Source organism: Oryza brachyantha, chromosome 5, assembly GCF_000231095.2.
Source record: "Oryza brachyantha chromosome 5, ObraRS2, whole genome shotgun sequence".
In the NCBI taxonomy this organism is placed as follows: Eukaryota; Viridiplantae; Streptophyta; class Magnoliopsida; order Poales; family Poaceae; genus Oryza; species Oryza brachyantha.
In genome coordinates, this window is record NC_023167.2 from 13,885,692 (window position 1) to 13,900,095 (window position 14,404).

The window sequence follows — 14,404 nt, forward strand, 5'->3', positions numbered from 1 at the left end:
ACCGAGTATATGGTTTCATCCTGTGACCATGGATGTAGTTTTATTTTAAATGGATTACGATAAATTGGAGTCTACACCTTGGTGCTAGTTTTTTTTCCTGTTAACTTTTAAGTAGTAATATTATTGGTATAAAGTAAATCAAAGTTAATAATGGCGGTACCCATGAGTGGATCCACTTGCAGTGCAGACGTTTCTATCCCTCTTAACCCTGTACTTGGGATCCACTATAAACATCGTAAATGTAATTAGAATAACACGTGAAGCGCAGAATAGAAGAAATGCACAACCAGTAAAATACTGGGAGATGTTTAATAATTCCAACTGCAGAAAATTACAGAGGAATCGAATCATTACATGACAGCATTTAACATCTATATATTTTATTTTCTTAGGCACTGATATACAAATATGAACTTAACTGGTTGTTGCCATCATTTTACATACTACACGTGAAACAAATATGTGAATGTAGTGTAAATATAATTGTTTTAGTTTCTTAACCATTTGGCAGGCAGAGAATTCCTTAACTTCTTTCTAAAAAAGATAAAACCTAGGGTACCAAGCAAAGGCCAAGATGTCACAAGAGCAATGTAAGCAAGCAACCAGACAGTTCTCCCCTGCGATCGAGTGAGCTGGTTAATGGATTTCTTTACAGGAGCAATGACATCCTGGATTTTATCTGTGCTTTCTTCCGCCTGTTCTGGTGATCCTACAGGGTCTTGGGCTGATGTTACATCCTCTTGTGAGCTGTCACCACAACACCCATTCTGTACTTCTGTGGCGATTTCATTCTGTTGCACATCAACTTTACCACTACGGAGTTCCATTTCATTGGAAATAGGGTTATCTGAGTCACTGTTGTTGGCATCATCATTTGTCACCGCAGTTACCATCCCATCTTCCATGAAATTCACATATGGGCTTTTATCGATGGATGATTCCAACGAAGTGTGCAAATTGTGTTCTTGTGCCTGCATTCAGCCACGTCATGTTATATCATGTATTCGTGCTATCAAAAGCTGATTTGTGATTTAATAACCACTACCTTTTGACGATGCATGTAGGGGCTATCATGTAGAGCAAGGAGAAACTCAGATACAGCTCCCACCCACCTACCAAAGATTCATATAGATAAACACAGATACACACTGAATTAATCACTATTGGGATGATAATGTAGATTGAAGATACATCAGAAGTGAAGAAAGAGGTGCAATTGGTATTTCGAAAGCGGATTGAAGAATTGTCCTTTGTCCTTGCCCAATCATATCCTCGCAATATAATTTACACGCTTGCACTTCCAAATACAGTTTTTTTTTTGTTTTTATGGATGTATATTCCTTCTATTTATCTAAAATATGCTGGAAATTATCAACTTCAAGTAAAACAACCTTTCCCTAGGACTCACAATTCGTTACAAAATATCTATTTGCAAATTTCTTACACCAGCAGGTCCAGCACTAGGAAAAAAGGGGTAATGGCGCATCTGTCTCTACTAGTTTTAGGGGGCAAACAACGTACCATAGCTTTCCAGCAGTTAACCCTTGGAAAAAGGCAAGATGACCACCGTTATGTGTAGTTGCCAAAACAATGTTTTTGTTTGCCCTGAATCACGCAATGTGGACCTCATCAATACACAGAAAAACTTTAGGGAGGTGATCTTTTGAAAGAAAAATAAGCCTGCCTGCATTCGTCCCAGGGAATGGCCTCCTTTGTGCAAAGGGGATCATCAAGAGCACTGATACAAAGCAGAGGAACTGACACATTACCAATGTAATTTGCACTGCTGCACCGGCGGTAGAATGTGTCCACTGTCTGACAAATTTATATTGATGCAAGTTAGATGTTTACTGGTGTTAAAGAAATAAGGTTAAGAGGCTTACTGGCAGTTCAATTTAAATTTTGTTTACTTGTTACAAAATCGGATTTGATGCACTATCTTATGGTCAATTCTGATCCCATCCCCTTCCAAATCAGAGGTGATAAACTAATTTGGTCAATTTCTGTTTCAGCCAAACAATTGTGTTCATTTGCCCATGTCCACTTCTACCTTCAAATGTAATGATCGCCAAAGTTTGTTTGTTATGTCGTATCAAGGAGCAGTGCAATGCTATTTCATCTAACCCATAATCTTAAGCAATGCTAAAAAATAACTTGCTTTGATGAACAGAAGTGCTGGAACTAGCATTAGCAAGAATACCTCATATTTTGCAACCACACAAGTGGCATGGCGGTCAAATTCCCTGATAGATCGCGACTGACAAAATAAAACAGAAGATGATATGATAAGTGCAAATTTGTGTAACAAGCTAATTAATTTAAAAGTAGTCTGCTATAGCCTCTGCTAACCAGTAGATCAACAGGGAAACTGAAACAACGCTCAAATACTTTGTCATGGTTCACAGGAAGAGCTACAATGTACAGACTATATACACATAAGATAGTAGATCAACAGGGTCAATCAGTCAATGTACCTTTCTAATATCTTCCCAGTTAGCAAGTCTTGCCAAGACGGGTTGGTGTCTGCAAAAACAAAACGAGGGAAAATTCAGCAGTTGACTATGAAGAAAACTTACATTCACCATCTTTGGCTGTCATTATGCAGCATGAACTTACACTAAAACTGTCAATCTGGATGATGGTGCAAGCCCTAAGCATTTTATCATGGCATTTGTATATCCGGTATATGTCAATCAAATTCATTAAATTATTACATGGAACCGGAAACTCACCCGTCACCATCAAAGCAAAGCCTTAAGGGAGATGTAGTCTACAGTAAACTTCTCAAGAGTAAGACAGCAGAAATACAAAGAAACAACCGTTAAAGGAACAAAGACTTCATATTTACTTATTTAATCATTTCTTTTCTTGGTTGACCACAAGCAGAACTTCTTTACTGGACATTTCACCCTCTCCTCATTCTCTAATTTGATATTTGTCAATTAGTGCTGGTTTCTCTCCTACAACTTAATACAGGCCTCTTGACCCTCCAAATCCCCACTTGACAATAGGCAATGAGTGAGACCAGCATGTGGGATCTGTTGAAATCAGCAACACTAATTAAACTATTTTCACCTACAATCAAAACTCTAAACCAGCATACCAGTCCATAAATTTGTATGGGATGCAGGCCGTTGAGACCATGAGCTCAAGAATAGTGTCTTGTCATGAAATGAGTTGCCCATGACCACAATGATATTCATTTTAACAAGATTGTAAACACACATTTTGATTGATATAGGCAACAACTTTGATCTTTAGCTAAAGGCACAAAATGCAAACTATCAGTGCCATTGCATTTTGTTTAAAATGCATATCATGCAAAATGGCAAAGAATCATGACCAATTAGTGCAGAAAGAATTTATTTGATAATTAGCAAACCTTGATTAGCACAAAATATAGGAACTGTATCAATAAAGGTCATGGCAAGCTGTATAAATGTTAGCCTTTTTTGAATGATTAGCCCATAAAGAAGCCTAATGAGAACATACAGTTTTGCATATCCTTTGAGACCAATTGCAAGAGCTTTGTCATAACATCGTTGTACAAGCTTGCGCTGAATAAATCTGTTGGTCACCTGCAACATTGGTTGATGTAACAAAATATTACAATAGATGTAAGAAAATTATTTAAGTGGTATTGGTGTGAAATAAAGCACTAGAACAGAATATTGTTTGCTATTCATTAAGTGAGACAGACTGAAGTAGTTTGAAACTAAAATGGATAAGTATCAATGTATCATAATGCAATGTTGTGTTTCAATACAATTATTGGTGCATAAAATAGTACCAATAAAACCATAAAATAAAAATTGCCAAAAAATTGCGGACACTGACCACCAGATCCCAGGGTGAGCAAATAGATACAGCACCAGCCAGAGGGGTACCCTCACCTTCTTCCCCGAGATACTTAACCTAAAAGACAACAGATGAAAACAAGATAAACAACTTGCAGGTCACTTTTTGAATATCAACCGCAGTAGATAATGCGTGCGTGGAGCAAGAGCAAGCAAAGAGATTATGCAAAACAAAACAGAACATCTCAAAAACAGAGAAGGTCTACCAGAACATTGGCACCTATGCTTGTCCCAACAGCAAATAATGGAGCCTGTGGATATTTCTGATGAAGATAATTGACAATCTCACGGAAATCTTCTGTCCATCCAGCATTGTAGAAGCAATCAGACTGCAAGGATAAATACTAGGTTGAGGAACAACAACCAGGTAAGGCCCCCTTTGATTCAAAGGAAATTCATAGGAATTTTAGAGGATTTTATTCCTATAAGAATTTTTCCTTTGAATCAAAGGAATGAATCCTATGAAGTCCTATGAAATTCCTATGGAATGCCTCTTCCCATACAAGTTTTGGAGGAAATTTAACAAGAGGTAGAACCTCATGGAAAAAATCCTTTGAGTCTTTATCTGTCCTCAAATTCCTGTTTTTTTCCTATGACCCAAACGGCCATTCCTACGTTTTTTCTGTGTTTTACAATTCTCTGCTTTACACTTACATTCATGTTGGAATCCTATGTTTTTCCCATTCCTCCGTTTTTTCATTCATGTGATTCAAAGGGGCTCTTAAACATTTTCATCAACTGCTACCAAATTAATAATGATTCTGTGACATAATTGTCCTAGTGTCAGAACATCTCTTCAAGGATTTGCTAATTTCCATACAGATCATTGGTTGACGGTTTGGGCTTAACTCCATTTCACCCATTTCCACTCATGCAAGTATCAACGTAATAGACTGGGGATATGGGCCAGATGATTCGAAAGCTTAATAAAAACTGTGAAAGTGGTACCATTTTCTCTATCGAGAGGTGTTGATGCAGCGATTGCCATTAATAATATGGAGAAATGTTGATTGATTGATGATCAGAAACAAAAGGAATGCATAGAATAGGATCTATGGCTATGAGAGAAAGCAAACTATGCTAGCTTCATGTTGCTGGTTAGTTCAAGGGAGAGTAATAAATAGTCAGCATTCAAATGAATGTTATTAAAAAATTGACATAGGAGGACACTTACAGTTATGGAAATGCCACCCAGACCCCTATGATTGCTTACAACAACATTCCACCCTTTGCTTGCCATAGAAAAGACCAAGTGTTTCAAATACTGCAACAGACCGCTGCATCTTGTTTAGAACAAGTAGGGAAGGTAGACAAAATACATAAAATGGATTTTATGGAAAATTCCAGATTTCGTTTAAACAACGTTTGGTAGGGAAATCATAGGGACTTACAGCAGCAGTAGAATCACTAGTTAGTCCAGGTATCACAACAACAAGAGGCGTTGAATCATCCCTAGAGATAACTCCATCACAAAAACCAACATCTGCTTCTGCAATATAGAACTATCAGGCATCTCTTGCTAGCCTATTGATATCAAGCTATCAAAAAACATCAGACCTTCACAATCAGAGGCTAGTAACCAATCCAAAGCAATGGTCCCACCATCATGAACTGTGTACAGCTGCCTGCATTATGCAGAGCATTATAAATATGGCGAGCTAATGTCATAACTTTTTTTGCAGGGAATAATGTCATAACTTAGAGGTCAATAAATATGGCAAGCTAATGTCATAGCCATAACTGCAGTGTTGTTCCAACTTTAACTTGGGATGCGCAGTCAAAAAACAACACGAGTCTCAACTCTAGTACTCTCTACCTTATAGTAACTGATCTTACTGAAATTGGAAAACATGAGAATGCTGACACAATTTCTATAACAGAAAATGAGCATGTTTATCTGCACACCACATTTCTGCATATCCCAGATTTCATAGCAGAATTTATTATTCTTTATTTTTCTACAAAATTCGTGCAACAATCATAAGGGGGAAAACCCCGCACAGGCATATCTATATGAAGAACTTCTAATGGATTAGACCATTGAGGTTTTCGCCCGGCCGGTGACGGACCATCGACCTCGTCAATGTGCAATCAAAGGCACCCACCTTGGTGCACAAATTCAGCAGTAAACAAATAATATTACGATCTGAATTGACTCTAACCTTCTATATGTGAACGAAGGCGGTCTGCCAAAGATGCTCAGGAACAGTGTCTGCAAGTGAGGGCTCGCTAGCCACGGGGTTGCCAAATATCTACAATGTCAGCGATGAAGCCGATGAGAGATATCTTACAACATCTTACCACGAATGCACACAAGTCGGAACTCTCGTCTCACCTGCCGTGGAGGGAGCGGCACTTGGAGGCCACGCGGTGGTAGACGTGGGAGGCGGGGTGGAAGGTGAGCGCGACGCGGCGCCCGCGGAGGCCGCGGAAGAGGTCGCCGACGAGGTGGAGCTCGAGGAAGCGGTACAGGAAGGCGCAGGCGAGGAGGGCGGCGGCGACGGCGTAGTGCGCCGGCGGCACCAGCGCCGCCGTGCGGAGCAGCAGCTCGGCGGCCGAATCGCCGGCGGCCGCCGCGCTTCCCATCGGGCTGGGGCCTGGGTGGATGGAATGGGATGCTCGGGCAATGGTCTCAGACACGTGAGTCGTTCCGTCAGTTAAGAAAATGGGCGTTCCGTGGGGGCCCACCCTGTGAGAGTCGTTTCGGCACGGTCCGCCCGGAGCAGTGCCACGCGAGCATTTTTCCCTTCTGTTTATAATCAAAACTTTAATATTTAATTTTAAATTAATTTTAAGAATTTTTACTTAATTTTATTTTTGAGTCTTAATTTTCAGATCGTTAAAAAAAAATATATAAAAGTTTTATTTATAAATTATTTTTCATTTCTAAATATAACGTTGCAATCACTTTATATGTACCCTACGATAGATGCTTTCATTAGAATATTTATTTTTGGCTTTTAATCAATACCAATCAAGCCAACTTCTTCTTTTAAGGTTTTAGGCGAAAAGAAATAAAGAAATATCCACAAGATTGATCAAAATTACAATCAAAAAATAGATATTGGATAGTTGTATTATTTATACGACAGCAGCATAACTATCATTCCAATTCTATTCGCTAAAGTATCTTTAGTAACAACTCCGTTGGACAAATTCCATGTAAAAGTCTTTATTTCAATATCGATGGTTTATTATAGATACATAGACTGAACTAAAAAAAAAAATCATTCTGATGAAGATTCCGCCTTTCTTTTAGCTTGTTCAACTAGCCCATTAGTCTCATGTAAAACGAGGAATGCGATTAACATACGAATAATTGAAATTTAAATATTTAAAAGTTGAAAAATAAATTTGTTTGATTTTTAAAAGAAACTTCTATATGAAAAGTTTTTTAAAAAATACATTATTTAGTAATTTGAGAAGCGTGCTAATGGATATCGACGGAGCGATTTATGTTATTAGGTACCTCATTCGTTTGGTATTATAAAATCTTGTGTGTTTGCTCAAATTTATCAGTATATCCATATATATGTTTTGTATACATATCTAGATTCATTAGCATATAAATAAATCTGGTAAGGTTAGAAAGTCTTATAATAAAGAATAAATGCAATAAAGAATAATGGGCCCTAGCCAATATTTATTTTTGTTCAAATAAATATTATAATTTACTAACCAAGTTATACAACTGACAAAATTGTAACCTACGAAAGCTCCTCGAAAAGATAAATCAAGTGAAACAGAAAACACCTACAAACACTCCTCGAAAAGATGCATAAAATGAAACAGAACCCACCCCTCGAAAAAGATACATCAAGTGAAACAGAACTCATAAGGCATCATTGTTTGGCTTTTTCGTAAAAAAGTCAATGACATATTTATAAATAAAAAATAATTTATGAATAAAACTTTTATATATACATTCTTAGCGATCTAAAAGAAAAAATAAACTACGATAAAAAACTCTAAAATTAATTTTAAATTTAAGGTTAAAAATTTAAATTTGACTTATAAGTATAAGCAAAAGCACAAACATGAGGCGATAATGTCATCACAGTTATAAGTGGTGTACCTATCCAAGAAGCAAAATTGTCATCAGCCCCAAATCTTCCCGAAACCAATTGTTCCAAGTCATTAACGAACAAATACCCTAGACTTGAAATTTTCAAATTTTCAGAAGCTCCAACAGAAAAATATGAATCACTCGGTTTTCTTACAAGTTGGGTAACTACAAGTTGCTTTAAAAAATTCTTATCAATCCATTTTAATTTTTTTATATCTAACAATTAATTAATTATATGCTAATGCAATTGTTACATTTTCCGTGCATGTTCCCAACCCAAAGATAGAACACAGCTAGTCCTCGTCAATAACTTCACAACTATTTACTTAACACGAGTCTCAATATATATCTTATGAATGCATCATGTTCCTGTGGTTGGCAAATGATATTTAATCTTGGTAGTCTATACTTCTTATGGTAAATTGATCATCACTTTTCTTAAGATTCATCTAGGAATTTAAAAAAAAAAACATGGGCAAACTTGATACTCCATAATACATAATAATCAAAGCTAGTCTTTTACCTACTGACATGCGTTTGCCTTTCCATCTACTCAGTTTTTTTCAAGTTCTTTTCTCGATCAATTTCCCATCTTTACTAATTAATTTCCTTAAACGCATTGAAATACCAAGTATCTATCAGCAATGTGTTACTGCTACTATTTGGAAAAGTAAAGCCAACAAGCTAGCTATAAGACTTCTTATAGCATTCTCTTAGTCCACCCATATACTAGTTAACTCTTTATCATTAATGCAGGCCCACAAGTCACTCTCACATAGTTTCTTGGTTCCTGTGTCCAAGCTGGCTATAAGCTTACAGCCTGCTTACACTCTGTCTCATCCACTCTCTCCTCCACATAAACATATAGCCAGTTTATAGCCTGCTATTATATTTGCTCAAAAGGAACTCAGCCAATCACGACCCAAAGTACAGGCAGTCTATACTTCTTATGGTAAATTGATCTTCGCTAACATTAGATCAGCACATATTATGTAGCGCATTACAATTTTTTTTCTTTTGACGAGTCATTACAAAGTTCGGACACAAGCTAAAGGGTCACTGTATCCATTGGATGCACAGGTGTTGCATTTCTTATTCTTATATATTACAACCATTAGATGCACTCACCAGAACACTGGTACAGTATACTACACAACCCTCTCGGCCTGTCAGCCAAGCCGGTTCATAAGGCCCACGGTGTTCGTTGTGGTAGCCCCAGGTCCATGGAGCTGGTAAGTCTGGCTTGGTACAACCTGAAGAACACCAGGTTGCTCTGCAAAAATAGAGGCAACAGGCAAGTTAGATGGAGGGGTACAAACAGAAGTAGACATTTGGGTAGGTACAACTAAAGGATCAAGTATAATTTCCTTACTGGTGACTTAAGCATATATGCTCTAGAAACTCTATGAAAGTTCAAAGAAATCATGTCTGAGGTAGTCAACAGCCAGATTAAAAATTGGCATGTACATTAGGAAATCTTTCCCAATTTTAATGATGACCAACAGTACATTAAGAAATTTGGCAGCTGTATGGACATAAATTGCATCTATGTGGGAACCAATCGTGTTAGAAATAACAGTTAAAAGACATTCATAAAACCCACATGAAAAGCAAAACCATGACATATATAATCCCAGAAAATGAACAGATGTAAATCCAACTCATGAGGAAAAGGTTTTATTTGCAAATATCTTACTGGTTTGGAAAATATCTTTCAATAACACTTTAAACTATCAGAATTCACAATTATCATTCAATAGGAATGTTCATACTATCAGATAAGTATAAATTTATACATACTGGTCTTCATGGGAAATTTTGGACCAAATCTTAACATCATAAATATGATCCAAGCACATTATTATGAGGTATGAAGGATTAATAACAGTTTGTAATGTGCACTCCTCCAAACAGATTCTCAGTAGCTTGTGATATACTGATATGTGTATGCAATTAAACCTGAAAGGGGCCCGTAACAGAAATGGGCATTTGCTTTCACAATTACTGCGGCCTGAAACTTGGGCCTGTGAGCAACATGGGGAGATTGCTTTTGCAATTATTATGACTGAAGACTACGGTGCAAGAGCATGACATTTCGATATCCATTAACATTACCGCATAACATCACCATTCCTACCTAAGTCCATGAATCTAAAAGCTTAAAGATATCCATTAGCGTTCCAATGGGATTTTATTAAAAAATATCATCAGTATGTTATTAATATTATTTTTTTGCATCTATCATCTCTTAATTACTGCATATATTTATTACGAACATGTGGATCTATTTATTGTACACATTTTTTTCTTCCCATGAAAAAATAGAGAGTTGGAGATGGTTGACATGCAGGTCTATAGTCAATTTTTTTCTTCTAAAATCCAAGGAGTCGGTGAGAGGGTGGCAGATTCACTACCACCAGCCACCACCGTTAGGAATGTTTATAAGAATAAAGATAAAGATATGAAGTTATTCAGTACGACCGCAGTGTTTCAAGTTCTGCCAAATCAAACATTTATATTCCAATAAGAATATGAGCCTCTGATGTTCATCCAGCTATTTGGTGCGACTACGAACAAAATTTAGTCTCTCTACTCATTTTTGCAGACAAGGCAGATCGGCAAACGAGCACAATTCTGAAAGAAAAATGGGATAGAGTACTCACTCTTGAGCTCCTCGACCTGCTTGGGAGTCAGCTTTGCAGAGAAGCCGCTTGCGGCGTGCTTGTAGTGGTACAGCACCGCATCCTTTGCCTTCTCGCTGCCAACAAACAACCCAGATCAGTAAATCGCCATACAATCCACCCCTCCCACAAATCAAATGACAAAACCCCTATTTCTACCCAGTACCACCATGGCCAATTGGGCATGCGCGTATTAGAGCTAATCGAACCCTATTTCCATCCCAATCGAACCCCTAGCGCCGGAGAGAGCACCACAGATCGCGGCAAACCGGGGGTGAAACTAAGCGGGGATCCGATCCCGCGGCGGCACCTACCTGCCGAGGACGGCGGCGAGGGTGCGGATGTGGAACTCCTCGGGGTCGGCGTCCGCGGGGCGGTCCACGTAGACGATGTGCACGGCCGTCTCCTCCTGCGCCGCCGCGGGGGCCGCCTGCTCCGGCTCGGCCGCCATGGCGATCTGCGCTGCCGCCGCCGCCGCCGCCGCGAGGAAGAGTAGTGCTAGTAGGATTGGGAGAGAACGCGGGGATTTGGTCTTCATCACAGTTGGATTCCGAGGTCGCTCTTCTGCTTTAATAGCCGTGTGATACAGTCTCATCCTCTTCCGCGTTTTGTTGGTTTGCCTTCTCGGCGAAGGCTTTTCTTTCTTTTCCCCGTAAGTTTTGCAGTTCGCACTTATGTAAAAGTTTGTTTTATCTGGGAAAAGGTTTTCTGGGCTTGACTTGTAGTATTTGAGAAAATGGTTTTCTTCTAGGTTAGGAAAATAGAAAAATCCTTCTCTATCCCCATCCACGGAGTATATCTTAGTTGGAATGACATATTTATAAATGAAAAATAATTTATGGATAAAACTTTTATATACGTATTCTTATAGATCTAAAAACTTAAGTAGAAAATAATCTTTGATGAAAAACCTTAAAATCAACTCTAAATTTTAAGGTTACAAATTTAAATTTTAGCTTATATACATAGACATAAGCGAAAAAGATGAGGGGTGCAAAAGTTGTTGGATATATCAAATAGTTTGTGGTTCACAATTTCCTTCTACTTCCCTGCTAAATTAGTATATCTCTGTCTTATGTTAAGATTATTTTTTAGCTTTTATATATGATGTTTTGACTATTCGTCTTATTAAAAAATATAATTAATATTTTTATTATTACTATATGGTAAAACATAAATAGTACTTTATGCTTGAATAATTTTTTAAGGTTTTTTTAATAAATTTTTAAATAAGATGAATGGTCAAACGTTGAAGCATAGAAATTAAAAAATAAAGTTATTATGGGACGGGGGTAGTATTTCTTCTTTGTTCTAAAATAAATATATTTTTCATCATTACATTGGAGTTTGTGAAAGTAGGAAAATAAATACATTAAAATAGATAAAGTGAATGACAGTATATTAATATTTGATAAAGTACTTGTGTGTTATACTCTTTTTATTTTTTTTTATGGTAGTATATTTGAGATGGATAAAAAAGTTATTTTGGCACAAACAGACAGTAGGTCTGAATCACCGCTAAAAACATCAAACTTGCATGTATGTGTATAAACGCGTTTGGTTGTCTGCGTAGGACTTGCTCGTATCGTAACTTCGTGAGTGCCAGCATCGTTGTGTTTGGTTGCCTGCTCATCGCAGTCAAGCTCAAGCCTAGTTCATGCAAATCATATATTTATCTCCCATTGTAGTCAGCTCTCCCTCTCTTCTCTCCGCTAGTGAACGAACAGGAAGCACAAAGTCACCTCTCCCTGATGAGTCTTTGCACTTCCTCTATGAGTTTATATTTAAATATACAACATTGTTGGCTTATTTTGGTCGAATACTTAAACTTTTTAAAAATTTTGACCATTAATAGCTCTCAAAATATTCAGGTTAAGATATGTAATTATTTGAGTATGCACCTCTACGCAGAGTAAAGCATATGGGCATTCACTAACCCTGTTTAGTTTGCAAAAACTTTTCGTAAAAACATCACATCGAATTTTTGGACACCTAAATGAAGCATTAAATATACATGAACATTAAAACTAATTACACAGTTACGTGAGAAATCGTGAGACGGATTTTTTAAGCCTAATTAGGACGTGATTAGCCATAAGTGCTACAGTAACCAATATATACTAATGACGGATTAATTAGACTCAAAAGATTCGTTTCGCGGTTTCCAGACGGAATCTGAAATTTGTTTTGTAATTAGAGTACGTTTAGTACTTCAAATGGGTGTCCAAAAACTTGATTTGATGTTTTTGCGAAAACTTTTTACAAACTAAACAAGCCCTAAACTTATTTGACCATATCACGTAGATTCCCGAATTCTCGAATTACATATATTTTTAGCCTCCCCTCCCGTCCCACTTATCCTAAGGTGCCTTATAGGTCTAAACAAGCTCCAACCTATTTCCATATGATAATGTGGCATGCTACAGCTTAAGTGTAATCACAACCAATAAAAAATAAAAAAATGGTAAGACTCATATGTCAGTGATAATTGTATCATAAAATTAAAAGAATTTATAGGACCCACGTGAAAAGATTAAAAAAACACCATCTATATTCCCTCTCATCTCTTCTCTGTCACGTGTCCTTGCTAATACACAATGGCACGACATCAGCCCATAAAATGAGTTGAAACTCGTTTGAACCCGTATGGTACCTATGACATGTTTAGAGGTCTACAAACCATCCTAAGAGTTTGTGGACCTTATATTTTACTCAAATTATAATATGCAAAGCAGTAAAGTGCATGAATCAATCCTTAAACCTGTGCACATGTATCATATATATCCCCGTATTCTTAAAATATATATTTAGCTCCCATAACTTTGTTGGAGCATGTCATTTTGGTCCCAAACTACCGCAAGTTATCTAGAATTCATACCACTCCAGAGGATTCTAGGGGTCTCGTGGTAGTTTAGGATCTCGTATTTTAATAATATGTGACCTAAATCTGTATTTTGAAAATACTCTGACCACATGTAAACCAGTTTAAAAAACCGAACGCGTACTTTACTCTATCCTACCATTAATCCATTATATCCTAATAGGAAAATAATGGCTCAAATTATGAACCGAATAGATTAATTTTGATTTAAATACGAAGATAGGCCGTTGCTGTACAAATTTAAAAGGTCGATTTTAGACGATGACCTCCGTACTGTCTCAGTGAACAAGTTATCAATTATATATGTGTGCAGTGCTATGCTTCTTAGAACTAGCAGAATTATAGTTTGCTTATAGCTAACATCACGTTTTACAGCAATCTATTTGTCTCATGCGGCGAATTCAGACCTAATTTAGTAGCTAACATCTTTTCGCTCACGCTTATGCTTAAAAACTCAAAACTTAAAACTTAAATTTAGAGTTAATTTTAGAATTGTTCGTAGCATAGTTTATTTTTTAGTTTTTCATTTTAGATAGGTGAGAACACATGTATATTTTTTTACTTGTAATCTTTTAACCATTAATAAGCTGTTTGGTTTACGCTAATTTCAGTGAAACAGTGAGGATGAACCTCCCGTTATCCGCTCGCCTGTCCGTCGAGACACCCTCTGGATTTTAAGACCGGAGAGATTACCCTCGGCAGGTTCAAGCATCTGTGATCTCCATCTGGTGTTCAGTTGCGTTCATCCTCCCTGCTGTATATCTTGCAAGATATCTATAACCGTTGAAAATTTCCACGGTTACGTAGATCAAACCTTTTGTGTAAAACTGTTGATATCTAAAAATAGTTTTTACACTATAGAACGTGATAAGACGAAAAAAGAGGTCTTAACTGTTATTCTGCTGTTGAGTAACGCTAT

At 37.2% G+C, this 14,404-nt stretch overlaps 2 protein-coding genes across 3 annotated transcripts; both read right to left on the bottom strand.

The window, feature by feature from the left end:
• Window positions 1-290: 290 nt before the first annotated feature.
• LOC102718270 (embryogenesis-associated protein EMB8-like) lies at window positions 291-6,497 on the bottom strand. Of its 2 annotated transcripts, none has more exons than XM_040523979.1 (14): window positions 6,193-6,497; window positions 6,020-6,109; window positions 5,415-5,482; window positions 5,249-5,340; window positions 5,032-5,121; window positions 4,064-4,186; window positions 3,838-3,915; window positions 3,493-3,578; window positions 2,475-2,523; window positions 2,201-2,257; window positions 1,685-1,815; window positions 1,522-1,605; window positions 1,046-1,112; window positions 291-971 (listed from the first exon to the last, which is right to left on the bottom strand). In XM_040523979.1, the coding sequence occupies exons 1-14, from the start codon at window positions 6,441-6,443 to the stop codon at window positions 489-491; spliced, it is 1,749 nt and encodes a 582-aa protein (XP_040379913.1). In that variant the 5' UTR covers window positions 6,444-6,497; the 3' UTR covers window positions 291-488. The 2 variants fall into 2 exon arrangements, with proteins under 2 accessions (XP_040379913.1, XP_006654447.2); XM_006654384.3 differs by having other exon boundaries at window positions 5,249-5,346.
• A 2,341-nt stretch (window positions 6,498-8,838) lies between these two features.
• LOC102718551 (subtilisin-like protease SBT3.3) lies at window positions 8,839-11,250 on the bottom strand. Its single transcript, XM_006654385.2, has 3 exons — window positions 10,919-11,250; window positions 10,587-10,681; window positions 8,839-9,196 (listed from the first exon to the last, which is right to left on the bottom strand). The coding sequence occupies exons 1-3, from the start codon at window positions 11,197-11,199 to the stop codon at window positions 9,093-9,095; spliced, it is 480 nt and encodes a 159-aa protein (XP_006654448.2). The 5' UTR covers window positions 11,200-11,250; the 3' UTR covers window positions 8,839-9,092.
• Window positions 11,251-14,404: the final 3,154 nt, after the last annotated feature.

Bases quoted from the DNA above. Each gene is read 5' to 3' on its own strand.
- LOC102718270 (XM_006654384.3), bottom strand. From the start codon at position 6,443: ATGGGAAGCGCGGCGGCCGCCGGCGATTCGGCCGCCGAGCTGCTGCTC. The intron at 6,110-6,192 runs GTGAGACGAGAG...CTGACATTGTAG, and splicing joins TGCCGCTCCCTCCACGGCAG to ATATTTGGCAACCCCGTGGC. The intron at 3,579-3,837 runs GTCAGTGTCCGC...CCAATGTTGCAG, and splicing joins GCTCACCCTGGGATCTGGTG to GTGACCAACAGATTTATTCA.
- LOC102718551 (XM_006654385.2), bottom strand. From the start codon at position 11,199: ATGAGACTGTATCACACGGCTATTAAAGCAGAAGAGCGACCTCGGAAT. The intron at 10,682-10,918 runs GTAGGTGCCGCC...GTTTGTTGGCAG, and splicing joins CTCGCCGCCGTCCTCGGCAG to CGAGAAGGCAAAGGATGCGG. The intron at 9,197-10,586 runs GTGAGTACTCTA...CTATTTTTGCAG, and splicing joins GCAGGTCGAGGAGCTCAAGA to AGCAACCTGGTGTTCTTCAG.